Source organism: Neoarius graeffei, chromosome 12 (assembly GCF_027579695.1).
Source record: "Neoarius graeffei isolate fNeoGra1 chromosome 12, fNeoGra1.pri, whole genome shotgun sequence".
Lineage (NCBI taxonomy): Eukaryota > Metazoa > Chordata > Actinopteri > Siluriformes > Ariidae > Neoarius > Neoarius graeffei.
In genome coordinates this window covers 30936240-30963410 of record NC_083580.1, presented here as the reverse complement: position 1 = coordinate 30963410, position 27171 = coordinate 30936240, and the positions used below count along the sequence as shown (strand labels likewise).

General features: G+C 43.3%; 1 protein-coding gene across 3 annotated transcripts in view; it reads right to left on the bottom strand.

Annotated features, from left to right (window-relative positions):
- Positions 1 to 27171, bottom strand: part of map4k6 (mitogen-activated protein kinase kinase kinase kinase 6) — a 292471-nt gene that overhangs the window by 177847 nt on the left and 87453 nt on the right. For all 3 annotated transcript variants that reach the window (XR_009655726.1, XM_060935787.1, XM_060935788.1), the window contains exons 10-11: positions 9946 to 10008; positions 9767 to 9848 (exon numbers count right to left, since the gene is read on the bottom strand). Coding sequence is in view for 2 of the 3 variants with exons in the window: in XM_060935787.1 (XP_060791770.1) it covers positions 9767 to 9848; positions 9946 to 10008 (145 nt within the window). In the remaining variant the exon portion in view is untranslated. The remainder of the gene's footprint in view (positions 1 to 9766; positions 9849 to 9945; positions 10009 to 27171) is intronic.

The window sequence follows — 27171 nt, the reverse complement described above, 5'->3', positions numbered from 1 at the left end:
ACATGGAGTCAACAGGAAATCTTTTGGTGGAGAGGGTAGAGACCTCAACTGGCTATCGTAGCCTGCAGGGAATCAGCCGTCAGACTTTCTGTCGCATGTCCCAAACCCGGTGAAATGTAACTGAATTGTCTTGGCCAGCCCTAAGGGTCCCATTTGCATCTCATCATTGCTGAGGAGTGTGCTCCCATCACCCAATCAAGCATCCAGCCAGAGCAGGACATGATATATTTTTTACCATATTAACATGCCATTGTTGTGTGTTATGCCTGATGTAAAGACTCTCGTCTCTGCGAGCCTACCACACAGATTTAATACTTGTCATTTTTAGGGCATACCTAACAACATGTGTTTTCTTTCTCTCTCTCTTCCCCCCCCCCAATCTGTCCCTCTGAGTTACATGTTGGTCCTGGGATTGAGATGCTGGCCTCTTCTGCCCCTCGGACCTGCTTGATCCATCCTGGTGCCCTGTGTCTGGTCGGAGTTTTATCGCACCGCTCCTGTGAAGGACGGCCCCATGAGGACAGTAGAGGCTTATACCTGGAGGATGCTCTGGACTCTTACAGTAATGCTTTTATGGCTGAGGACTACAGTTGTTTTGCTAACTTTAGGACTGCAGTTATCATGAACAGTTTTGCACTCAAGTTTCCATCAATGAAGAGTTATAACATCAATGAAACTGTCCTCATGTTAAAACTGTTAATATTATAGTCAGGCTGTCTGTTGTTGCCCAAATGAGGATGGGTTCCCTTTTGAGTCTGGTTCCTCTCGAGGTTTCTTCCTCATGTCGTCTGAGGGAGTTTTTCCTTGCCACCGTCGCCACAGGCTTGCTCATTGGGGATAGATTAGGGATAAAATTAGCTCATGTTTTAAGTCGTTCAAATTCTGTAAAGCTGCTTTGCAACAATGTTTATTGTTAAAAGCGCTATACAAATAAACTTGACTTGACTTAAGACCAACAACAATAACAAGGCCGCGAAAGCTCGCCATTTTTAAGTGACGAGAAGCAGCAGCTGTACAAACGTGAAGTCATCCATTATTATTATTGTTGTTGCTGCTGCTGATGCTGCTTCCGTGTTGTTTTTGCTTTGATATTCGCGCCAAGGTTTAAGTAAACGTAGCGCCGTAACTGACGTATACAGTGACGTAATGACGTATACAGCGACGTAATGATGTGGCTCCGCTTAGCACCGCGAGCTATGGAAAAGCAAACTGGTTCTCAGCTGGCTCGCAAGTTGAATGAGTTGTGAACCAGCACCAGCCCCGAACCAGCCCTGGAACTGATTCGGTGGAAAAGGGGTACATGACATGTGGGGGTGCTATGGAGTCCCTGAGACACACCCGGGGTCAAGCCTCTATCCATGAGTACCAGTGGCCAGGACTGATACGTGTACCAAATTTCACGAGTTTGAGTTTTTTGGCAATGGAGTAATTACTGTCCAGGTCCAAATGGTGGTGCTATACCACAGGGTCAAATTGGGCATGTGGATATCATCAGAACCATTATGGCTGATAATGTGTGATGTTTTAGCCATATCTGGCAATGCATGTTGAATTTATGACACGCTTCCAGTTTGCATGGCGTAACATATAAATTTATTGGTTCGCCATTTCAACATCTTACATGATATCGCTAAGTCCCTTCCCAATTTAAAATGAGCACCATCTTGACATCAGGTACACCAAATATGGCATGAATCCAACAAAATGCTTAGGAACAGTACATGTATTTTGGCAATGGAGTCATTACTGTCCATGTCCAAATGGTGGCGCGATACCAGATGGTAACTTTGGGCATGTGGAAATCTTCAGAAACATCACATCCTATAACCTGTGAAGTTTGAGCCATATCAGGCAAATCATGGTGAATTTATGACTCACTTCCTGTTTGGATGGCGTAACGTATAAATTTATTGGTTTGCCATTTCAACAACTGAAATATTGAAAATCCCTTCGCAAATTAACATCAGCAACATCTTGACATGACGTCTATCAAATATGGCATGAATCTAACAAATCCCCTAGGAGGAGTATGTTAAAATGCACAGCGGTGCTTGAAAGTTTGTGAATCCTTTAGAATTTATATTTTTGCATAAATATGAACTAAAACATCATCAGATTTTCACACAAGTCCTAAAAGTAGATAAAGAGAACCCAGTTAAACAAATGAGACAAAAATATTATACTTGGTCATTTATTCATTGAGGAAAATGATCCAATATTACATATCTGTGAGTGGCAAAAGTATGTGAACCTCTAGGATTAGCAGTTAATTTGAAGGTGAAATTAGAGTCAGGTGTTTTCAATCAATGGGATGACAATCAGGTGTGAGTGGGCACCCTGTTTTATTTAAAGAACAGGGATCTATCAAAGTATGATCTTCACAACACATGTTTGTGGAAGTGGATCATGGCACGAACAAAGGAGATTTCTGAGGACCTCAGAAAAAGCGTTGTTGATGGAAAAGGCTGGAAAAGGTTACAAAACCATCTCTAAAGAGTTTGGACTCCACCAATCCACAGTCAGACAGATTGTGTACAAATGGAGGAACTTCAAGACCATTTTTACCCTCCTCAGGAGTGGTCGACCAACAAAGATCACTCCAAGAGCAAGGTGTGTAATAGTTGGCAAGGTCACAAAGGATCCCAGGGTAACTTCTAAGCAACTGAAGGCCTCTCTCACATTGGCTAATGTTAGTGTTCATGAATCCACCATCAGGAGAACACTGAGCAACAATCGTGCGCATGGCAGGGTTGCAAGGAGAAAGCCACTGCTCTCCAAATAGAACATTGCTGCTCATCTGCAGTTTGCTAAAGATCACATGGACAAGCCAGAAGGATATTTGAAAAATGTTTTGTGGATGGATGAGACCAAAATAGAAATTTTTGGTTTAAATGAGAAGCGTTATATTTGGAGAAAGGAAAACACTGCATTCCAGCATAAGAACCTTATCCCATCTTTGAAATATGGTGGTGGTACTATCATAGTTTGGGCCTGTTTTGCTGCATCTAGGCCAGGATGGCTTGCCGTCATTGATGGAACAATGAATTCTGAATTATACCAGTGAATTCAAAAGGAAAATGTCAGGACATCTGTCCATGAACTGAATCTCAAGAGAAGGTGGGTCAGGCAGCAAGACAATGACCTTAAGCACACAAGTCGTTCTACCAAAGAATGGTTAAAGAAGAATAAAGTTAATGTTTTGGAATGGCCAAGTCAAAGTCCTGACCTTAATCCAATCGAAATGATGTGGAAGGACGAGCAGTTCATGTGAGGAAACCCACCCACATCCCAGAGTTGAAGGTGTTCTGTATGGAGGAATGGACTAAAATTCCTCCTAGCTGGTGTGCAGGACTGATCAACATTTACCGGAAGTGTTTAGTTGCAGTTATTGCTGCACAAGGGATACTGAAAGCAAACGTTCACATACTTTTGCCACTCACAGATATGTAATATTGGATCATTTTCCTCAATAAATAAATGACCAAGTATAATATTTTTGTTTCATTTATTTAAATAGGTTCTCTTTATCTACTTTTAGGACTTGTGTGAAAATCTGATGATGTTTTAGGTCATATTTATGCAGAAATATAGAAAATTCTAAAAGGTTCACAAACTTTCAAGCATCACTATAACACGCGTCAAAATGCACAAAACCAAAAATCTCACTTCCTATTGAGTATAACTGATGCAATGTATAGGCAATTTTGTTCGTCTAAGGGCACTCCACACACCTACCAATTTTGACATGGATAGGTGAAACTAGATACCGGCGAGGTGTCTCAATGACATATGGGGGTGCTATGGAGTCCCCAGGAGACATCTGGGGTCAAGCCCCTATGGATGAGTTTTGGTGTGCGTGCCTGAAGTGTGTACCAAATTTCATGAGTTTTCGAGTATGTACAAGGTATAAATCTGTATTTTTCAACTAGATGGCACTATGGAGTTAATGAACCCCACCTAGACTAATTTACCATATCACCTCAAATTGTATCACTGCTCAAATGCATGTGCAACATTTCATGAGTTTTTAGCCATGACAACCCTTCAAATTAGCGCAGGAATATATCACACCTACCAAATTTGACATGGATAGGTGAAACTGTATACCGGCCAGGAGTCTCCATGTGGCATCCAAAGATATAAATTTGAATCTAACATTTTAGGGGGCACTATTGTGCCTTCTAGCCTCACCCAAGGCAAATAACCCAAGAATAATAAACTTGTGCCCTATTTTCACGAGTCCACAAAATTCTTGAGTTTTCAAATATTTCCAATATGTCAAATCTGTAATTATAGAAAAAGAATAATAAGAAGAAGGAGGAAGAAGAAGAAAAAAAAACATGCCAAAAACAATACGGCCCAATCCCTTCACAATTTAAAATCAGCAACATCTTGACATGACGTATACCAAATCCAACAAACCACTTAGGAGGAGTTTGTTAATATGCAACACATGTCAAAACTCACAAACCCAATAATCTCTCATTTCCGGTTGAGTATGACTAATGCAATGTATCGCCAATTTTTTTTCATCTCGGGGCACTCCACACACCTACCAAATTTGAAACGGATAGGTGAAACTACATACACCGGGCAGGAGTCTCTATGACATATGGGGGTGCTATAGAGTCCCCTGGACACACCTGGGGTCAAGCCCCTATGGATGATTTTCGGTGCACATGACTGACGTGTACCAAATTTCATGATTTTTCAAGTATGTACAAGGTGGCAAATCTGTATTTTTGAACTAGGTGGGGCTTACAGAGTTACTGAAGCCCACCAAGACTAATTTACCATATCAACTCAAATTGTATCATAGGCCAAATGTATATGCAAAATTTCATGAGTTTTTACCATTGTAAGCCCCTCAAAATCTCACATTCCATTCAACATGGCTGACTTCCTGTTGGGCAGAGTCAAATACAAGTCAGTGAACTTTGTCCTGTATCACACGAGTATCGATCACACCAAATCTTGTGCCAATCCAAGCAACTTCATCTCAACCATAGCTTGTTCTCAGTGGCACTATAGAGCTCTGGGACCACGCCCAGTTACTTGCTCAGTGTAACTTTGTGATTTTACGCACATTTGATCACTGTGCCAAAATTCGTGAGTTTTCGAGTATTGCAAGTGCCTCAAAAACAAGTTGTTCCACGAAGAAAATTTTATATATATGTATAAATGTCAAAAACAATAGGGTTTTGCACCTCTGTGCTCTCCATAGGCCTGCACCTCGGTGCTCGTGCCCTAACGAACATGTTCTAAAAAGCACTTTCAGAATGATGTTGGAATGTGTGGAAAAAACATTACCTTACCCATCGTGACAAACCGTTTTGATCCCTTGACCTGATGGGATTAAAAGTTGGTAGTGGGAGGGGTATTCGCTCTTCTCATTGAATGGAATGGAATTTCTTACTCTTCTCACTGAATACCCCTCCCACTGCCAAATCTTTATCCCAAAACAATCGAGCAGAATTTTTTTTGATGGCCATTTAATTGTCCAAATCAATGGAGCAGATTTAAGCTTTGGTTCTTGATACATTCTTAAGACTGAACAGAATTACCTCATGTGACCAAAACATCACAATGGGTGATCACAATGGGTAAGGTAATGTTTTTTCACACTTTCCAACACAGTTCTAAAACTGCTTTTTACAACCCCGATTCCAAAAAAGTTGGGACAAAGTACAAATTGTAAATAAAAACGGAATGCAATAATTTACAAATATCAAAAACTGATATTGTATTCACAATAGAACATAGACAACATATCAAATGTCGAAAGTGAGACATTTTGAAATTTCATGCCAAATATTGGCTCATTTGAAATTTCATGACAGCAACACATCTCAAAAAAGTTGGGACAGAGGCAATAAGAGGCTGGAAAAGTTAAAGGTACAAAAAAGGAACAGCTGGAGGACCAAATTGCAACTCATTAGGTCATTTGGCAATAGGTCATTAACATGACTGGGTATAAAAAGAGCATCTTGGAGTGGCAGCGGCTCTCAGAAGTAAAGATGGGAAGATGATCACCAATCCCCCTAATTCTGCGCTGACAAATAGTGGAGCAATATCAGAAAGGAGTTCGACAGTGTAAAATTGCAAAGAGTTTGAACATATCATCTACAGTGCATAATATCATCAAAAGATTCAGAGAATCTGGAAGAATCTCTGTGCGTAAGGGTCAAAGCCGGAAAACCATACCGGGTGCCCATGATCTTCGGGCCCTTAGACGGCACTGCATCACATACAGGCATGCTTCTGTATTGGAAATCACAAAATGGGCTCAGGAATATTTCCAGAGAACATTATCTGTGAACACAATTCACCGTGCCATCCGCCGTTGCCAGCTCTATAGTTCAAAGAAGAAGCCGTATCTAAACATGATCCAGAAGCGCAGACGTCTTCTCTGGGCCAAGGCTCATTTAAAATGGACTGTGGCAAAGTGGAAAACTGTTCTGTGGTCAGACGAATCAAAATTTGAAGTTCTTTATGGAAATCAGGGACGCCGTGTCATTCGGACTAAAGAGGAGAAGGACGACCCAAGTTGTCATCAGCGCTCAGTTCAGAAGCCTGCATCTCTGATGGTATGGCGTTGCATTAGTGCATGTAGCATGGGCAGCTTACACATCTGGAAAGATACCATCAATGCTGAAAGGTATATCCAGGTTCTAGAGCAACATATGCTCCCATCCAGACAACGTCTCTTTTAGGGAAGACCTTGCATTTTCCAACATGACAATGCCTAACCATATACTGCATCAATTACAGCATCATGGCTGTGTAGAAGAAGGGTCTGGGTACTGAACTGGCCAGCCTGCAGTCCAGATCTTTCACCCATAGAAAACATTTGGCGCATCATAAAACGGAAGATACGACAAAAAAGACCTAAGACAGTTGAGCAACTAGAATCCTACATTAGACAAGAATGGGTTAACATTCCTATCCCTAAACTTGACCAACTTGTCTCCTCAGTCCCCAGACGTTTACAGACTGTTGTAAAGAGAAAAGGGGATGTCTCACAGTGGTAAACATAGCCTTGTCTCAACTTTTTTGAGATGTGTTGTTGTCATGAAATTTAAAATCACCTAATTTTTCTTTTTAAATGATAATTTTTCTCAGTTTAAACATGTGATATGTCATCTATGTTCTATTCTGAATAAAATATGGAATTTTGAAACTTCCACATCATTGCATTCTGTTTTTATTTACAATTTGTACTTTGTCCCAACTTTTTTGGAATCGGGGTTGTACAACATCTTCATTTATCTTTTTTTTTTTTAAAGTACAATCATGAAATACATACTACATAGATATTATTGCAGTTGAACTTGTGCTGAATACAAAAATATCATATATGACTTTGAAAATACTGCTTAGATTTGTTGTAATTTAGATTTTATGTAATTTTATTTTCTATTGTTTACTGTTTTGCTTTTACCTTTGTAAAGCACATTGAACTGCCACTGTGTATGAAATGCGCTATATAAATAAACTTGCCTTGCCTTGAAATTGACATCAGAGCATGCCCAAACCATTAGTGCCAGGAAAAAACCCTCAGACCCCAGAGGGTTAACAGCCAACATTCTTCTTGGGGCTACTCAGCCAGTGACCAAAATGGGGAATGACTGGATGAATGGGCATCCAACAATGACCTCTACCTTCTTCATGATGCCAAGCAACCAGGCACTTTCCATTGAAGCAGATGGAGACGTGACTATAACCCAGATCTCTGTTTCACATTGAACTGTCAATGGCAAGATCCTCTCACATTGCCAAACACAGACTAGCACTGATCCACATCAGAGTGCAAGTCCTTGTGACCTCATCTAAACCACTATCACACTGGAATTTTAGAAAAGCATATTGTGAAAGCAGCATGGTAAAGGTGGAAAACAAGATTTCAAACCTTGAACCTGTCCCAAAGAACAATTCTTTCTGTATGATCTTGAAGGATGTGGCAAAGAGGCACATTACCAGAGTTTTTTTAAAAGGCCTTCACTCTTTGGTGGCCCCCAGAAACAGAAGAACTCTTGAACCAGTACAAGTCCATAGGCGATCAAGACATTGCCACAGAACTGCTAGATTCCTTGGATGCAGCAAGACGTCAATGCTGGCAAGAGACAGCAGATAATCTAGACTTCACACATTCCAGTAGAAAGGCGTGGTCTCTTCTTCATCACCTTTGTTCAGCTCCTCTGGCCCAGTACCTCAAGATATCTGCAAATGTGGTCACTTCTTGCCTTGTAGCAAACTCAAAAGGTACCCTCCACCAAAGAAACTCAGCAGAAAGTAAGAAAGGGACTGAAAGAGTCAGTCTCCTCTTCCCCATACTTGGGTCCTCTCTGTGAACCCTACTCCCAAACAGAGGTAGACAAAGGCCTGTCTTCAACCAAAGCTGGGAAATCTGTAGGAGTTGATGGGATCTACCCAGAATTTCTGAAGAATCTTGGCTTCAAAGGTCGTAACTGCCTTATTCACTTATGTCCACACCACTGGAATCATCCCCAAGGTCTGGAAAGAGAGTCTAAGATCACTGCCTGCCTCAAACCTGGGAAGCTTGCAAAGGATATGGTCAGCTACTGACCCATTTCCCTGCTTTGTACAACATACAAGTTGTTTGAGCACCTACCCCTATCAAGGCTCTCTACTTTGGTAGAGGCTACCTGCCAAGAGAACAAGCTGGCTTTAGACCTGGCAGAAGTTGTACAGATCAAGTCCTGGCCCTCACGACCAACATTGAGGCTGGCTTTGAACATGCCCAGAAAACTGGACTTGCTCTTATCGACTTGTCATCAGCATATGATACTATCTGGAGACATGGGCTACTGCTGAAAACATCCAGAATTCTGAAGTGCCAAACTACTACTATCATCCATCCTCAGCAATCTCATTCTGGGTATCACTAGGGAACCAGTCCAGCTCTGTCAGGACCTTGAACAATGGCCTCCCCCAAGGCTCTACCTTGGCTCCTCTCCCTCTCCAAACCTCCTCCAGGAAGTTTGCTTACACAGATGACCTTGCTTTTGCTTGCCAGGGAACTTCCTTGGAAGGCATCAGCAGAGTGCTGACACAAGACCCAAAAGTGATGGAGGAGTACTTCACCTCCTGGAGACTCCATCCCAACCCCAGTAAGATGACAACACAACAGCTCAACAACCTGGGCCAACAGCTGCCATACCATACAAGTTGACAAAGTTGTCACAGGGAAATTGAAATCAACTTGTTTCTGTGGCTCCCCGTCCTCTCTCATATCACTCCCCCCAACATATGCAGAAAGGAAAGAATGATGGACATGATTGCCATTGAGGCCAACCTTGACCTTCCTATTCATGATGACCTCAGCAAACTTCTGACCGAATGGTGCAGGGCATGGGCAGATGCTAGTTCCAACTGGGACCAGACCACCATTACAGATCTCACAGTGAAGCCAAACAGTTTCAACTTCCCACACAAGAAGCCGCAAACATTGAACCATGCAAGAACAAGACACCATCTACATAAATGGGAGATGGCAGAGAGCACTGCCTGCAACTGTGACCACCAAGACCAGACAATTCACCACATTGTGAAAGACTGCCATATACAGCATTTCAATGGGAGATTAAAAGAGCTGGACAGAACAACCGATGCTGTGCTTGCCTGGATATCATCCCTGGATTTGACTTTGTTGATTTTGTAGTTTGTGTACATCATACAAAATAAGAAGCCTCTGAGACAAGTGTTGAAACACATGAATTAAAATTGCAGTGTGTTGATATTGTACCTGCAGCAGTTTTTCAGCTGTTGGCCTCTTCCGAGGATTTTTGGTAAGTGCCATCTTCACAAAATAGTGGAATTCCCTGGACCTATAATACAAATATTTTTATTTGATATTTTTATATCAGAGATGTAAAAATATGTGAACAGGACTGAGAAAACTAGCCCAAAATTATGAAACTTTACCATTTGGTCTTATCCTTCAATTTGGGTGGCTGGAAGCTGCTTTTGGACATCAGCATTAAAGCTCTGGGGGGAAAAAATAATTCAACAGCATAGTTTTCCACATAACTATAGGTGAAACAAAAAACTATGAATGAATGAAAAATAGCCTTAGTGAGGCTGTAGCTCATACTGGCGAAGATGCCCTTAAAATCATAAATATGACAGGTGGCGCCACCATCTTGACAACTTTTGTGCACACCCACCTGGGGAACACTGTATGTGAGTTTGATCAAAATCTGATCAATCCTATAGGAGGAGAAGCAATTTTTTGTAAATTGTGGACGGATGACAATGGATGGACAACGGACCATGCATGATTGCATAAGCTTATATGGTATAACCATATCAACTATTAAAATAGTAGGGTATTAAATTAATAATACTATATTGCCAAAAGTTTGTGCACACCTGACCGATCACACTCTTTTGTGCTTCCTAACAATTCCATTAAGTCCCCCTTTGCTGTGATAACCTCCACTCTTCTGGGAAGGTTTTTCTAGAGCAGAAGTTCCAGTTTTTGAGTCATTTGTTGTGAGTTTTCTGTTGGTATCCTTTAAAACCAGTGTTTCTCAACCACTGGGCTGCGGCCCATTAGTAGGCTGCAAAGTACCCTCTAGTGGGCTGCGATTTTTTTTTTCCAAGTTGAAGCTAATTTTTCCTCATAGAAGGGTACAATTTTTGGGTTGCATCCGACGTCACATCCACCTCATTAAGCTACATTCACATGCCAACTCATGATGCTTTGCGACAAGTTATTGATGAAAATGAAGCATTTTGGCGCCAATGCTTGGTGATATACATTTGAGCTAAAAGTTTGATCACACAGCAGGTGAACATTTGACTGTCACGCCTTCAAGGATTTGTGTGGTGCAGCTCGAGTGGCTGCGCACACTCACGGAGTGCGTTGTGCGCACGCTTGGGACCCGGTCGTTATGGGCAACACCTGATACTGATTTGAGCACAACCAGCACATGCAGATACAGACACTGTTTTCACAGAGGTTTTACAAAGCATCATCATCATTATCATGGTCATGTTTGTTTCTAGCCAAGTTTATAACACTGTTTAAATACTCTGCTTTATGATTCTGTTTTGTTTTGCTTTCGTTTTTGTAAATATTGCGCCTGCTAATAAACAAACACTCTTCTTGCACTTAGATCTGACTACTGCCATCTATCTTGTAGTGCCCTGATCCCCAGATCTTTAACCCAGCCACATATAAAAAATTGTACTCCTCCATGCTCTTCCAGGTTTTCATCTGTTTGTCCATGTAGAATGATGTCTGCTGCACCAGGTAGTTTGAGATGTCGGGGACCTCAATGGATGGATAATTTTCCAACTCACAGGAACAAAATACTGGATAGATCCAGTATTAGTTATTTCCTAAATTCACTAGAATAATTCTAGTATTGACTAGCCAAAATGTGTTCACTCACCGGAGTTTCTAGTATTGGATTATTCGATGGAATCACTTCCATTGAACTCTAAAGTTGGACGTCTAGTTGGAAAATAACCTTATTAGTATAATTGCATGGAACTATGATAATATTTAGTGTGTTTTATATTATTTCATACCAGAATCTGGGAGCTTCTATCTCAACACATTTCATGGGAAAATCTTGGGGGGAAGAAAAAAGATTTCTTATTCGTAGGGAGTTCCCTTGAACGGAACACATAGTGCACCCCCTTTTGCAATAACTTACTACTCCTGAGGTTAGTAGCCCTAATTTCATGAGGGTTGCACTGGGAACACCACACAAAATGGGCCATTTTGGAGATGCTCAGACCCAGTCATCTAGCCATCACAATTAGGTCCTTGTCAAAGTTGCTCAGATCCATTTTTCTGGCTTCTAACGCATCAACTTCAAGAACTGGCTGGTCTGTTGCTGCATACTATATCCCACCCCGTGACAGGTGCCAGTGTAATGAGATAATCAATGTTATTCACTTCACCCGTCAGTGGTCATTATGGTATGACTGATTGGTATAAAAAAATATAGCCACAAGTGGCGATGATAGGCCCTTGCACCTCCAGTTCTGCAACCTGTCAAGTTTTCATCATACAATGCACACGGATTGGAGATGTGAGACAAAAGCCTGGGTATCTAATATGTGCGTCACCAGTGATGAGTTTTAAGCAATGGAATTACTGTCCAGGTCCAAATGGTGGCACTATACCAGAAGGTCACTTTGCACATGTGGACATCAGCAGAAGCATCATATCCAATTACATGTGATGTTTGAGCCATATCAGGCAATGGATGGTGAATTTATGACATTTCCTGTTTGCGTGGTGTAACATATATAAATTTATTGGTTCGCCATTTCAACATCTTGCAAGTTGTCGCAAATCCCTTCACAATTTGACATCAGCAACATCTTGACATGTCGTCTACCAAATATAGCATGAATCCAACAAACCACCTAGGAGGAGTTTGTTAAAATGTAATACGTGTCAAAACACACAAAACCAAAAAAATCTCACTTCCTGTTGTGTATGGCTGATGCAATGTATAAGGCAATTTTGTTCATCTTTGGGCACTCCACACACCTACCAAATTTGACATGGACAGGTGAAACTATATACTTGGGAGGAGTCTCAATGACATGTGGGGGCCCTATGGAGTCCCCCAGACACACCTGGGGTCAAGCCCCTATCGTTGAGTAGCAGTGCACATGACTGACGTGTGGACCAAATTTCATGAGTTTTTGCCCATGGGAGCCACCTCCAAAATGGCGAAGAGACAGAAGCCGGTGCACCTCTGGTGCTCAGGCCCTAATTAGAAAAGAAATGCTTTTTAAGGCCCTTGCACCAGAGGTGCAAGGCCTCTGGTGTTCACCAAAGGCCGCTGCACCAGAGGAACAAGGCCCTGTTGTATTCACAAAGTTTTTTGTTATTAGGGACTGAACACCAAGTTACAAAGCCCTATTGTTTTTGACGTGTTTTTTTTTCCTTTTTTCCTCCGTGTGCCAACTTGTTTTTGAGGCACTTGTGACGCTTAAACTCAAGAATTTTGGCACACTGATCAAATGTGTGTAAAATCATAAAGTTACACTGAGCAACGGACTGGGCATGGTCCTGGAGCTCTATAGTGCCCCCGAAAACAAGCTATGGTTGAGATGAAGTTGCTCGGATGGGCACAAGGCTTGGTGTGATCGATACTCTTGTGATACAGGACAAAGCTCACTTGGTTGTACTTTGACTTCGCCCAACAGCAAGTCAGCCATGCTGGATAGAATGTGGGATTCTTAAACTTTCCCATGTTGTTTTGAGGGGCTCACCATGGCTGAAAACTCATGGAAATTTGCATATGCATTTGTGCCAAGATATAATTTGAGTTGATATGGTAAATCAGTCAAGGTGGGCTTCATTAACTATATAGCATCCCCTAATTCAAAAATACAGATTTGACACCTTAGAAATATTTGAAAAATCAGGAAATTTCATGCACACGTCAGTCATGTACACTGCTACTCAGCGATAGAGGCTTTGTCCCCAGGTGTGTCTGTGGGACTCCATAGCACCCCCATATGTCATTGAGACTCCTGCCCGATATACAGTTTCACATATCCGTGTCAAATTTAATAGGTGTGTGGAGTGCCCCTGTACCAACAAATTGCAATATACATTGTAATTAATTGTGATAAACTGCGAAGGAATAGTGGATACCTCAAACAAGAATGTTATGGTGCCCAGTGTTAAATGTAATGTGGGACTTGGAAAATGTTCCCGCATTTTTTTGAGGGGCTTACAGTGGCTGAAAACACATGGAACTTTACTCCAGCATTTGCCCTAGGCCCTATATCATTGCTTGCATATATGTTTTTGTTCCTGCATTTCTTTTCCTTTTATTTTTGTGTTCATTTTCATTCATGTTCTCATTTGTTTTCAATGTTTATCATTTTTTAAAATTATTATTTATTCTTTTTATGGCATTCCTATGACTCCATATTATAGTGTTCATTTAATAAATCATTGTGAGGGTGCATTTACATAAACTGTGTTGAGTGTTTTCTGTACATTATCATCAATTCTCCGCTATAGCATAGAGTAATAAAAGGTTTACAGTGACACCGTTGCAGAAATCACATATCAGATTGAGGTATTTCTAAAAAGGAAAACTATTCACATCTTCTAGCATCAGGAAGCATGCCATGTTTGCCATCAGAGATTCCAGCTAATGAAGGTAATGCTTTGATGTCACAAATGTGTCTTCTAGTTCATGCAGCATATGGAGAATAACTGCAGCATCTGACTCAGAAAACTACAACCACCTTGCTCCCATGAGGTTTTAATATCATGTGACATGGTGATGTTCCCAAAGTCCTTATAGGCAAGTCTTGCCACTTGGTATCACCCCTGGGCAGTTATTACAGGCAAACAAGATATAGCACTTATGAGAATAAAAAGCCATAACTGCACTTTCAATGACCCTTGGGACATAAAATCTGCATGTATAGAATCACCAGTCAAATCTGTTATTTAAAAAAAAAAAAGGATTAAAAGTTTGCACAAGGTTGCTATGAGGTTGCTATACTTCTACTAAACATGCACAACTGCACATTAGCACCAGTGAAGCAACATGATTGGCTTAAAATATTTCCTGGTTTGGCAGGTGATTGGCTTTTTGGGGAGAGGGGTAGGATATGTGCATATAGCCACCATCTTTGGCGTTATGGACTTGCTATAGATTTTTAGTCAGGATTCCTAAAACAGCACGTCTCTGACGTTCTGCACCACTGAAAAAGCCAGACAACATTTCTAACCAGCATACATTGTTTTAAGTCCAGCATGCATTATGTTAGGTCTATGTAGTGTTGGATGAAGTTGAATGCACCCATTTGCTTGTTTGCTAGTTTTCAACAGAGACGTGATGCAGCTCAACCTGTGCCATGGCACAGGTCGAGCTGCATCATGTCTCTGTTCAAAGAGTTCTCTTACTGTTTCTGAACATTTGTTTTGATCAAGGGCGGCACGGTGGTGTAGTGGTTAGCGCTGTCACCTCACAGCAAGAAGGTCCTGGGTTCGAGCCCCGGGGCCGGCGAGGGCCTTTCTGTGTGGAGTTTGCATGTTCTCCCCGTGTCCGCGTGGGTTTCCTCCGGGTGCTCCGGTTTCCCCCACAGTCCAAAGACATGCAGGTTAGGTTAACTGGTGACTCTAAATTGACCGTAGGTGTGAATGTGAGTGTGAATGGTTGTCTGTGTCTATGTGTCAGCCCTGTGATGACCTGGCGACTTGTCCAGGGTGTACCCCGCCTTTCGCCCGTAGTCAGCTGGGATAGGCTCCAGCTTGTCTGCGACCCTGTAGAAGGATAAAGCGGCTAGAGATAATGAGATGAGAGATGAGATGAGATGTTTTGATCAAGCAAAGGCTATTTATAACATTTTGCTTATATCTGTCAATGTTTGCCTGTTGTTTTGAGTTTGCTGCTGGTTGCTTTACACTGAGGCAGTACAAGTAGCTCTGTTACAATATCATTACATCGTTTACATCACTGTCAGCAACATCACAAGAGGTCACAACCTGCAAAACTGATGCTTCCAATTCCCACTGGAGCCATGGCAAAAGATTACTGGAAATGTTACTAGGTTGCCAGGGGATAGAGTAACATTTCTGCTTTTCCATTTTGCTCCCATTCCCACACAGCACCGTTGCAGCATAATAGTGCAAAATATGTGGTTTTCAATGCAAGTGTGACTGGGGTATCAGATCGGAACACTCCAAAGCAAAAAAGACTATTGGAATGCAGCATTTCCCTGAGTGAATTACCCACAGTTCATAGAGCTGTGATGTGAAAAACACAGTTACCAGGGGAAGCCCAGAAGCATAAAAAACAAGAAACAAATGCATAAAAACACATTAAATCAGAGGAATGCAAGCATATGGTATATAGCACATCTAGTTTATTCATCAACCATTTCTTTAATTTTTTTTGCTTAATTATGCTGTTTTGACAAAAAAAAAAAAAGTAGATTGTTTGACAATTACCTCTCATCTACTCTGTAAGGCAAGAGCCTGGAACATGTTCAAATCAGGGAGTCATTCCCCCAAGTGCCTTGACCATGAAAAAAGTGCAAAACGTAACACATATAAAAGTCTCAAACCCACAATAGTACACAATATGTTTTGGTATCATCAAGGTAATGTGATGGGTCACAATTTGCTGTCCCATTCCTATTTAGATTAGATTAGATTAGATAAAACTTTATTGATCCCTTTGGGAAGGTTCCCTCAGGGAAATTAAGATTCCAGCAGCATCATTACAGATAAACAGAGAAAAGAAATAGATTAAACTTCTGGATAAATTAAAATAAATTAAATATTTACAAATACAAATATATAAAAAGAATAAGATATGGGGAAGAGAGGAGGGGGCAGCGGTAGGAGAGATATTGCACTTTATATTGCACATTGTACGGTATTGCTTATTGTTAGGCTAGACTACTGCTCCTTCCTGTCCTCTGTCCTCCTGTTACCCCCAGAGAGGAGTTGTACAGTCTGATGGCGTGAGGGACAAAGGAGTTTTTGAGTCTGTTCGTCCTGCACTTGGGAAGGGGCATTCCGTCACTGAACAGGCTCCTCTGGTTGCTGATGACGGTGTGCAGAGGGTGACTGGCATCATCCATGATCTTCAATAGTTTGTCCATAGACCTCTTCTCTGCCACCATCACCAGAGAGTCCAGCTTCATGCCGACTACAGAGCCAGCCCGCCTGATCAGTTTGTCCAGCCTGGATGTGTCCTTCTTGGATGTGCTGCCCCCCCAGCACACCACGGTGTAAAACAGGACACTGGCAACCACAGACATTTCCTGCAGATGTTAAAGGACCACAGCCTCCTAAGGAAGTATAGACCCTTTTCAGTCACGTGACCTTCGTAAACGCAACCACCATTTTGGACATGTAGCAGACTTCGGCTCGAATTGGTTTGAATGCGAGGAAGGCGACAAACGGAGAACATACAAGAAAAAGGAGCGAGATGTAGAAAACACCTTCGCTATCCAGCGACGTAGGGCATTTACAGGGCGAGCAGAGGGAGAAATAACAGTAATGACACATTAGCAACGCCGTACAGAAATAACGGTTTATGGCACAGACCCTTTCGGTTCTCGCTCATCTAGCTGCTACAATGACTGCTTAGACTGCAACAATAATACCTAACACACATTTAAGTATCCGTCATAAAGACGTGAAACTCGTCGAGTGACGAGTGTGTTCATTGATAAGCTAACACAATCTAAAAGTAGACATACCATCACACTGCCCTGGCGCTGTGTACAGTTTCCCTTCTATGGTTTGTGCACTCGCTATTTGCCATTACTTTCTCCAACCGTTGTTAGAGATTACAGGGAACGGCCTGGATTTAAGAGACAAATACATGTTCCTCTTGTTTTGAACACTTAGCCCATGTTTACATTAGACCGTATCAGCGGATCATCAGATTAACGTTTTTAAAAGCGATTAGTGTGTACACAGCAACACCAATACACGATTCGTCTGCACACAGCAACACCAATACACGGATACGCTCGGCTCCGCAGGCATCCTGCGCTCCAAATCACTCCGCCCTGAACAGCGAGTGCCCTCTGGAGGGTGCGCACTCCGGCCCTGCGCAGCTCACACAGCGAAGTGCACGAGCCACGATTCGGGACTGAGCCGCTGTGTGTGTGATCCCAGCGCACATCACTTACCACTCGCAAGTGGAAGGATGGCAAGCCTAAAGACAATCGTTTTTTTTTTTTTTTACATAGTCAAGAGAGGTGTCGGATCACTGGATCCAGTGTAAATAGCTGCCGGAGCCAACGCCCGAGGTTCCGGAGCGCGCTCCGGCTTGCTCCCCCTCAAATTAAGCGCTGTTTGTAGGACACTGCCTCTGATCTGTCCTACAGTCTACCAACAGCAAAGGAACACAACGCTAGCTAATGTCGTTAGCTAATAGCTACTACAGAAGAACAAAGAGGTTACAATGGGTTATTTTAGCCTATTTGGTTACACACTCGCCGCCACAGAATGTTAACAGCAATGTAATGCCTTTTCTGGCTAATTTTATTCGTCTTACCTCCAACAAAGTGGTCACTACACAAGCGCTGGTATGCCGAGGGCTGCCAATCTGTTAGTGGCCGCTATCCATCTTCTCCATCGGGATCCGATAAAATGATAACCCTTGCCTTGTTTGTTGATGGTTACTACATCCAGGTGCACAACAATATAGTGGCATGATGGAAGTCTTGCTGAAAATAAACACTTTCTTTGCTGCTGTTCCTCAATGCTGGCTGTGGTAAACTACTGGTAGTACATGTCCAAAATGGCGGCCGCGTTTGTCGTGACATCACGTGAAAAGGGTCCATAGCCTGCTCTGTCCCTTCCTGTATAAGTGTTTGGTGTTGCAAGTCCAGTCCAGCTCGCTGTCCAGCCATAGCCCAATGTACTTGTAGGAATCCACAGCCTCCACCTCAACTCCCTTGATCAGAACTGGTCGTGACCTTGGTCTGGACCTCCCAAAGTCAATAACCAGCTCCTTGGTCTTTGAGGTGTTGAGCTGCAGATGGTCCCTGTTGCACCACACAGCAAAGTCCCTCACCAGGCTCCTATACTCCTCCTCTCTGTAGTCACTGATACACCCAACGATGGCTGTGTCATCGACAAACTTCTGAATGTGACACAGCACCGAGTTGTAGTAGAAGTCCGCGGTGTACAGGGTGAAGAGAAGAGGGGCCAGCACCATGCCCTGGGGTGCTCTGGTGCTGCTAATCACAGTGTCAGACGTGATGTCCTTCAGCCTGACGTACTGTGGCCTGTCAGCGAGGTAGCTGGAGATCCAGGTGACCAGGCAGGGGTCCACTCGCATCCTGTTCAGTTTGTCCTGAAACAATAGGGGCTGGATGGTGTTGAAGGCACTCGAGAAGTCCAAGAAGAGGATCCTCACTGTGCCATTTCCCTTATCCAGATGCGAGTGGGCTCGGTGTAGCAGGTAGAGGATGGCGTCTTCCACACCGACACCTGCCCAGTATGCAAACTGCAGACAGTCCTGGGCATGTTGTACCTGGGGTCTGAGGAGGCTGAGGAAGAGCCGCTCCAACGTCTTCATCAGATGTGAAGTGAGTGCCACCGGTCGGAAGTTGTTCAGCTCACTGGGCCGATTCTTTTTGGGAACTGGAATGATACATGATGTCTTCCAGAGGGTGGGCACTCTCCCCAGCTGCAGACTAAGGTTGAAGATGCGTTGGAGTGGTTCATCCAGTTCAGCAGCACAGGTCTTCAGTAGTCAGGGACACACCTTGTCCGGGCCTGCTGCTTTCCTGGGATGAAGTTTCCTCAGTTGACCTCTGACCTGGTCTGCAGTAATGCATGGAGGATCTGTGTTGAGGTGGGGGATGGAGGGAGCTGCTGTGATGACTGGGGGGAGGTGTGTTGAGGGAAGAAGGAGAGATGGCTGCAGTGAGGGAGAGGGTGGGGGGGACGTGGGCTGATTGAACCGATTGAAAAAAAGTCGTTCAACTCATTCGCCCTCTCCACTGTCCCCTCAACGACTCTGGTCTTTGTATTGTGGCCTGTGATGGTTTTCACACCTTCCCAGATCTCCCTCATGCTGTTCTCCTTCAGCTTCTGCTCCACCTTCCTCCTGTAGCTGTCCTCCTGTAGCTGTCCTCACGCAGCATTTTACCTCCTGCTGTGCTGCTTTCATCGCCTCCCTATCCCTGCTCCTGAAGGCGGCCTTCTTCCTGTTGAGGACAGCTTTGACTTCCTGTGTTACCCATGGCTTGTTATTAGGGTAACACCGTACAGTCTTAGCGGGGGAGACCACGTCTGCACAGAAGTTAAGGTAATCCATCAGACAGTGTGTCAGCCCCTCTATGTCCTCACAGTGTGGGCTAAGTAGCACATCCCAGTCCGTGATGTCATAACAGTCCCTGAGGGCATCTTCCATTTCAGGGGATCACCCCCTGATGGAGCTAGTTGTTGCAGGCTGCCTTTGAACCAGGGGGGTGTACTTCGGCTGTAGAAGAACCAGGTTGTGGTCAGACTTCCCTAGTGGGGGGAGGGGTGTGGCTCTGTATGCATCCCTCACATTAGCTTACAGCAAGTCAATTGTCCTGTTGTTCCTTGTTGGACAATCCACAGCCTGGTAAAAAGCAGCCAAAGTAGAGTCCAAAGTAGTGTGATTAAAGTCCCCAGAAATGATGATAAATGCCTCAGGGTGCTGTGTCTGCAGCCTTGCTGTGACAGAGTGAATCCTCTCACATGCAGCGGCTGTGGCTGCCCTCGGAGGGATGTAAACACAGATGGTGATCACATGACTAAACTCCCTCAGCAGATAATATGGCCGCAGGCTAACTGCTAGCAGCTCCAAGTCCGGGCAACATAAAACTGTCTTTACGGAGATATGTCCCAGGTTACACCAGCGATTGTTAACATGAGTCCCCCACCTTTGCTTTTCCCACGTGTTAGTGTCTCTGTCGGCTCTCACAGCAGTGAATCCCCACAGGTCCACGTTAGCATCCGGTACAAAGTGTGTTAGCCATGTCTCCGTAAAGATAAATAAGCTGCTTTCCCGGTAAATCCGCTGGTTGTTCAGAGCGGAAAGCTCGTCGACTTTATTCGGCAGCGAGTTCACATTCCCCATGATAACGGAGGGAATGGATGGTTTGTAGCACCGCCGGTTGTCCGCTAGCCTTGCCTTTAGCTTAGCTCCAGCTTTGCAGCCCCTGGGTTTCCTCCTCAACTCGGCCGGGATGGGGCGTTGTATCCCGGCTAGTCCCATTGTTTTCAGGGCCAGCAGCTCCTCTCTTGAATAAGTGAGAAAACTGGCTCCTGGTTGCATGTTAAAGTTAAAAATATCCATGTTATATACAGTGCAATGCAATAATGAGTACACCCCCCCTGAAAAACGACATTTTTCACAGTATTAAAATGAACACAAACAATATGTCCCAAACAGTTCCTTGATGATGTTTATTGCACTATGTTCTTACATTATAACTCCAGCAGAAAGGTGAAAAGATGCCTTAAATTACATATTTTTCTGTTTCCGTGAAAGTGGGGTGGAGCAAAAGTGAGTACACCCCACAACAAACTCAATTACATCCAGTACATTTAGTACTTTGTATGGCCTCCATTATTTGCAATGACAGCCCCAAGTCTCCTTGGCATGGAGTGCACAAGTTGACAACATTTGGCTACATCAATCTTTTTCCATTCTTCAAGGATGACATCTTTCAGAGCCTGGATGTTGGATGGAGAGTGATGCTCAACCTGCCTCTTCAGTATTCCCCAAAGATGCTCTATAGGGTTCAGATCAGGTGACATACTTGGCCATGGAATCACTCTCACCCTGTTCCTCTTCAGAAAGTCAGCAGTGGCCTTGGATGTGTGTTTTGGGTCATTGTCATGTTGAAAAATGGCACGACGACCAACGGCCCAAAGTGATGGAAGCATCTTAGCTTTCAGTATAGAGCAGTACATTTGAGAATTCATGATGCCATCAATGAAATGCAGTTCTCCAACACCCGCAGCACTCATGCAACCCCACATAAGAACACTACCCCCTCCATGTTTCACTGTGGGCACCATGCATTTTTCCTTGTACTCCTCACCCTTGCGACGCCAGACTGTTTTGAAGCCATCAGTTCCAAAAAGATTGATTTTGGTCCCATCACTCCAGAGTATAGAGTCCCAGTAGCCTTCATCCTTTCCAGCATGTGCCCTGGCGAACTCCAGACGGGCTTTTTTGTGACTGGGCTTTAGGAGAGGCTTCCTTCAGGGACGACACCCATGCATGCCATTCCGCTGTACTGTACGGCATATTGTGTCACGTGACACATTCACTCCAATTTCAGTCTCTACTTCCTTAGATACCTGTTGTGCACTTGCATGCCGATTTTCCTCAACTTTTCTCATTACAAGCCGCTCCTGCCTGGGTGTTAATTTTCTTGGTCGGCCTGTATGTCTCTGTACTTTGGCTGCAGTTCCATCTGTCTTGAATTTTTGGATCACTTTTGCAACCGTGTTCTTACTGATAAGTAAGGCTTTACTGATCTTCTTGTAGCCCTCACCTCTCTTGTGTAAAGCAATAATCCGCTTTCTCAGATCCAGAGACATTTCCTGGCCATGAGGTGCCATTGCTGACAGCAGGAAATGGGAAAGGGTGGTTTGCTTTAGGTAACAGCCTTTTGTAGCCAACTGCCTAATTAACACCTGTGTAATGACTAATTAGACTCACCTGTGGTTAATTGTTTGTTCAGGTCCACATTGGTAGCCTAAAAAGTTGCTTTACTCAGAGCCCTTCAGTGGGGTGTACTCATTTCTGTGCCACACAAATTTCACTAAAACTGAAATAAAAATCATTTAAGTTATATTATTAGCCTTTGTTTTGAGTTCAAAAGCTCAACAGAACCTGTGTTTAACTTAATCTGGGAACATTTTGGAAATATATCTTTGTGTTCCTTGTCATATTGTGTGAAATGTTACTTTTCAAAGAGGGTGTACTCATTATTGCATTGCACTGTAAGTAAAACACACTATGTCTTCATAAGAAGAGCAGAAAAGTAAAAAAAAAAAGGTGGAAAAAAGAGGTTTAAAGAGCTAAAAACTACAGAGCTACTGGAGAGGCAACCATCTCAGACAGCACCCATACATGAATATTTATACAATTTCAAGTTCTTGCAGCCTCTCGCATTCAGTTATGTACAAAATAATATCAGTTAAGTCTGTGAGGGCTCAGGGTCAACAGAGCATGTACGCAGCCATTGCTGCAAGTTCAGTTCTGTAGCACTTTTAGCCAAGTGACTATCCTCTTCCATATTAACATAGCCATTTAATGTTTAGAGGTATTTTTCTTCTGTTTTACACATAGTGAGTAAACAATGTATAAAATGCTCCACCTAATGATGTACTGGTGGTTTGTGCATGTAAACACCAACTGAAAATACTATTGTTCTAAATGGACCTTTAGAACACCATGCTAAGATTACTTTCAATTATATAAGACAACATGACAACTGATCAATGCGACCAATCTCCTAAAAGATATTATATGTATGGCCATGTGCAAATAAACATTTACATTAAACCTATTCTCAGACTGCTGCCTTAACTATAACAAATAATCTTAGCAAGTTTGTTTAATATGTTTATTTCTTGAACATTTTTAAAAGGAAGATAAAAAGATTTAACATAAGATTGCTACATAATTCAGAAAATAACCCACAAAAATATTATCCCCAAACTGGTTAAGACTCACTATAGTCTCATCTCATTATCTCTAGCTGCTTTATCCTGTTCTACAGGGTCGCAGGCAAGCTGGAGCCTATCCCAGCTGACTACGGGCGAAAGGCGGGGTACACCCTGGACAAGTCGCCAGGTCATCACAGGGCTGACACAGATACAGACAACCATTCACACTCACATTCACACGGTCAATTTAGAGTCACCAGTTAACCTAACCTGCATGTCTTTGGACTGTGGGGGAAACCGGAGCACCCGGAGGAAACCCACGCGGACACGGGGAGAACATGCAAACTCCGCACAGAAAGGCCCTCGTCAGCCACGGGGCTCGAACCCGGACCTTCTTGCTGTGAGGCGACAGCGCTAACCACTACACCACCGTGCCACCCCTCACTATAATCCTGCAGCAAATTGTAACCAATTGTATTTCTTATAACCTAAACAAAGTTTAAAATGATCCAATGCAACATAGCATAATAAAATAGTATAAATCACAGTGTTTCCAAAGAATCGGACCTCGACATAGCCAGGCAGTCACTACACATCATCTTAAATAGATATCTCTGGTGTTTGCAGACATAGATCCTGAGATTCTCATCTCATTATCTCTAGCCGCTTTATCCTTCTACAGGGTCGCAGGCAAGCTGGAGCCTATCCCAGCTGACTACGGGCGAAAGGCGGGGTACACCCTGGACAAGTCGCCAGGTCATCACAGGGCTGACACATAGACACAGACAACCATTCACACTCACATTCACACCTACGGTCAATTTAGAGTCACCAGTTAACCTAACCTGCATGTCTTTGGACTGTGGGGGAAACCAGAGCACCCGGAGGAAACCCACGCGAACACGGGGAGAACATGCAAACTCCACACAGAAAGGCCCTCGCCGGCCACGGGGCTCGAACCCGGACCTTCTTGCTGTGAGGCGACAGCGCTAACCACTACACCACCGTGCCGCCCGATCCTGAGATTATAAAAGGTAATTTACTTTGGCATTACAATGGCAATCAATGGCTAGAAAAGCAGCTTTGTGACCAAAAGGTTGCTGGTTTGATTCCCTGGACCAGCAGGAATAGCTGAAGTGCCCTTGAGCAAGATACCAAACCCCCCAACTGCTCCCCAGACTGCTCTGGGTATGTTTTCCATCATTCTGGATAACAGCATCTGCTAAATGCCTATAAATGTAGTGTAATCAAGAAATTGTCCTTAAAAAACAGTACCGTGTCTGATGTTCGTCCCCTCTTTACGCTAGAATGCCTTTCAAAACACCTCATCCAGATCACTGCTTTGTTTCCATAGGCTTTCTGAATCATTTACAGCAGTGGTTCTCAACCGGGGGGGCGCGTCCCCCTGGTGGGGCGCGGAGGTACTCCAGGGGGGTCGCGAGTAGGCTTGATGTATGGAGGAAAAAAAAAATCTGGGGCTAACAGGCTATAGTAGCTAAGCAGATGCAACACATTTACCCATGTCAAAATGCAGGACATTGGACTATTACATACAAATCAATACTATTATAAAATCTATCATCAATCTATCATAAAATCTTGTGTGTAGGCAAACCGCACACTGATGCCGAGAAATTCGTTTAGCCAGCTGCGCAGGACATGTGCAGAATATTCTTCGGGGATAGTGCAGCAGCCAAATTAGGCACCGTGCCACATTCAAATGACACAGTTGCTCGGAGAATTGCTGATATGTCCAATGATATCAGAGAGCAATTAATACAGTTTATTAAAGATAGTCCATACTATGCCTTGCAGTTGGATGAGTCTACCGATATTGCTGGACAGGCACAGCTTCTTACATATGTCAGGTATGTCAGGGATAAATTAATTGAGGAGGATGTCCTTTTTTTCCGCCCTCTTCAGTCACACACAACTGGAGAGGCCATCTTCAATGTCCTTGATTCATTTATTCGCGAGAATGGGTTGGCTTGTGCACGGATGGCGCACGAGCAATGACGGGCCGTGAGCAAGGTCTAGCTGCTCGCGTTATGCAGGTAGCTCCACTTGTAAAATGGACCCATTGCATGGTTCATCGCGAAGCACTCGCTGCAAAAAAAATGCCGTCTCTGTTGGAATCCGTGCTGAACCAATCAGTAAAAATGATCAACCTCATCAAGTCACGGCCGCTAAACTCTCGCTTGTTTGAGGTCCTCTGTCAGGAGATGGGGTCAGAGCACGAACAGCTGCTTCTGCACACTGAGGTTCGCTGGCTGTCCAGGGGGCGGGTGTTACAACGTTTGTATGAGCTGCGAGATGAGGTGAAGCGGTTTTTGACACAAATCAATTCAGACCTGGCGAAAAATCTGGATGACCCTTTGTGGCTGGCGTGTCTCTCCTATTTGGTCGATATATTTGACCGCTTGAATGGCTTGAACCTGTCTTTGCAAGGCCGAGAAACTCACATTTTGCTTCTCGCAGAGAAAGTGGATGCCTTCAAGTAAAAACTTGACCTCTGGTGTGGCCGCATCAGTCGGGGGAACTGTGATATGTTCCCAAGCCTTGCAGACTTTATCAGTAATGCAGGCACTTCCCACGATTTCTCATCTGTCTTTCAAGCAGCGTCAGAGCACGTGTCAGTAATGAGAAAACAGTTTGCGGCATACTTCACAGAGGATTATCGCTCTTTTGCGTGGGTTCGAGATCCACTTGTGTGTACTGCTGACGAACTTCCAGTTGACATGCAGGAACAGCTTATTGAGCTGAAGAGTGACAGTAGACTTAAGGCAGTCTTCACCTCATGCCCTCTTTCGACATTCTGGGCAGCATTGATGCAGGAGTACCCACAACTGTGTGACGTAGCCTTGAAACTGCTCATCCCATTCGCATCGACCTACTTGTGTGAGGCAGGATTTTCAAAAATGACTGCGCTCAAAACGAAATATCGCAATCGTGCGCAAATTGAGGATGACTTGAGACTATGCTTGTCAAACATTTCGCCAAGAATCGAGGATCTTTGTAAGGCAAAGCAGGCTCAGGTCTCGCATTAACGCAAATGCAGATCACAAAGGCACAGTAAAAAGTAAAACCTAAATTCACGCCTGGTCCCAATTCCCAATGATATCAATAGCCAGCTAATGATAAGCCTAATAAAATACCTAATAAAAACAATAATAATAATAATAATGATAATAATAATAATAGGCCTAATAATAATAATAATGCCTGAAAGAACATAAGTCTTGTACTACTGCCAACAGCTTAGTAATGATAATAGGCCATAATAATAATAATTATTATTATTATAATAATTATAATTATAATAATGCCCGAAAGCAGATTAGAAATGTGGTGCTACTGCCAATTATAACAATAGCCTAATAATGATAATAGGCCTATGTATTTCTATGGAATGGATAATGCTACTACTGCTGCTACTGCTACTACTACTACTACTACTAATAATAATAATAATAATGATAATCTAGCCCAGGGCTATCTATCTATCTATCTATCTATCTATCTATCTATCTATCTATCTATCTATCTATCTATCTATCTATCTATCTATCGGTCGATATAAGGTGCTGTAGGTCGGGTGGCGTCACTGCGGGTGAGTGTGTTTGGGGGGGGGGATGGAGGCGGGGCGAGAAGAGGGGCCCCCAACTGCAATGAACCAGCTTTGGTGGGGCCCAGGTTGCAAAAGGTTGAGAACCCCTGATTTACAGGGTTTCAGTTGCTGATTCCCCGAATTTGACACAGAATTTGATATTTGCTCTCTGGTCCATAGTAAAATCGTAAATGTGCATGTCACATTGCTAAAAAACAAGTGTGCAACACAGGTCCTGATGTTGACAGCACGACGTCACATGGCACACTGACTCATGAGTGTGAGAGCTCCATTCATTTGCAACAAGAACAGCAACAGTCCCAGAACTTTTTTGATTGCACCTCGCACAGCATCTCCTTCAGGATAATAAATTGAATCTGTAGAATAAATTTTGGGGTGATAATGTTTG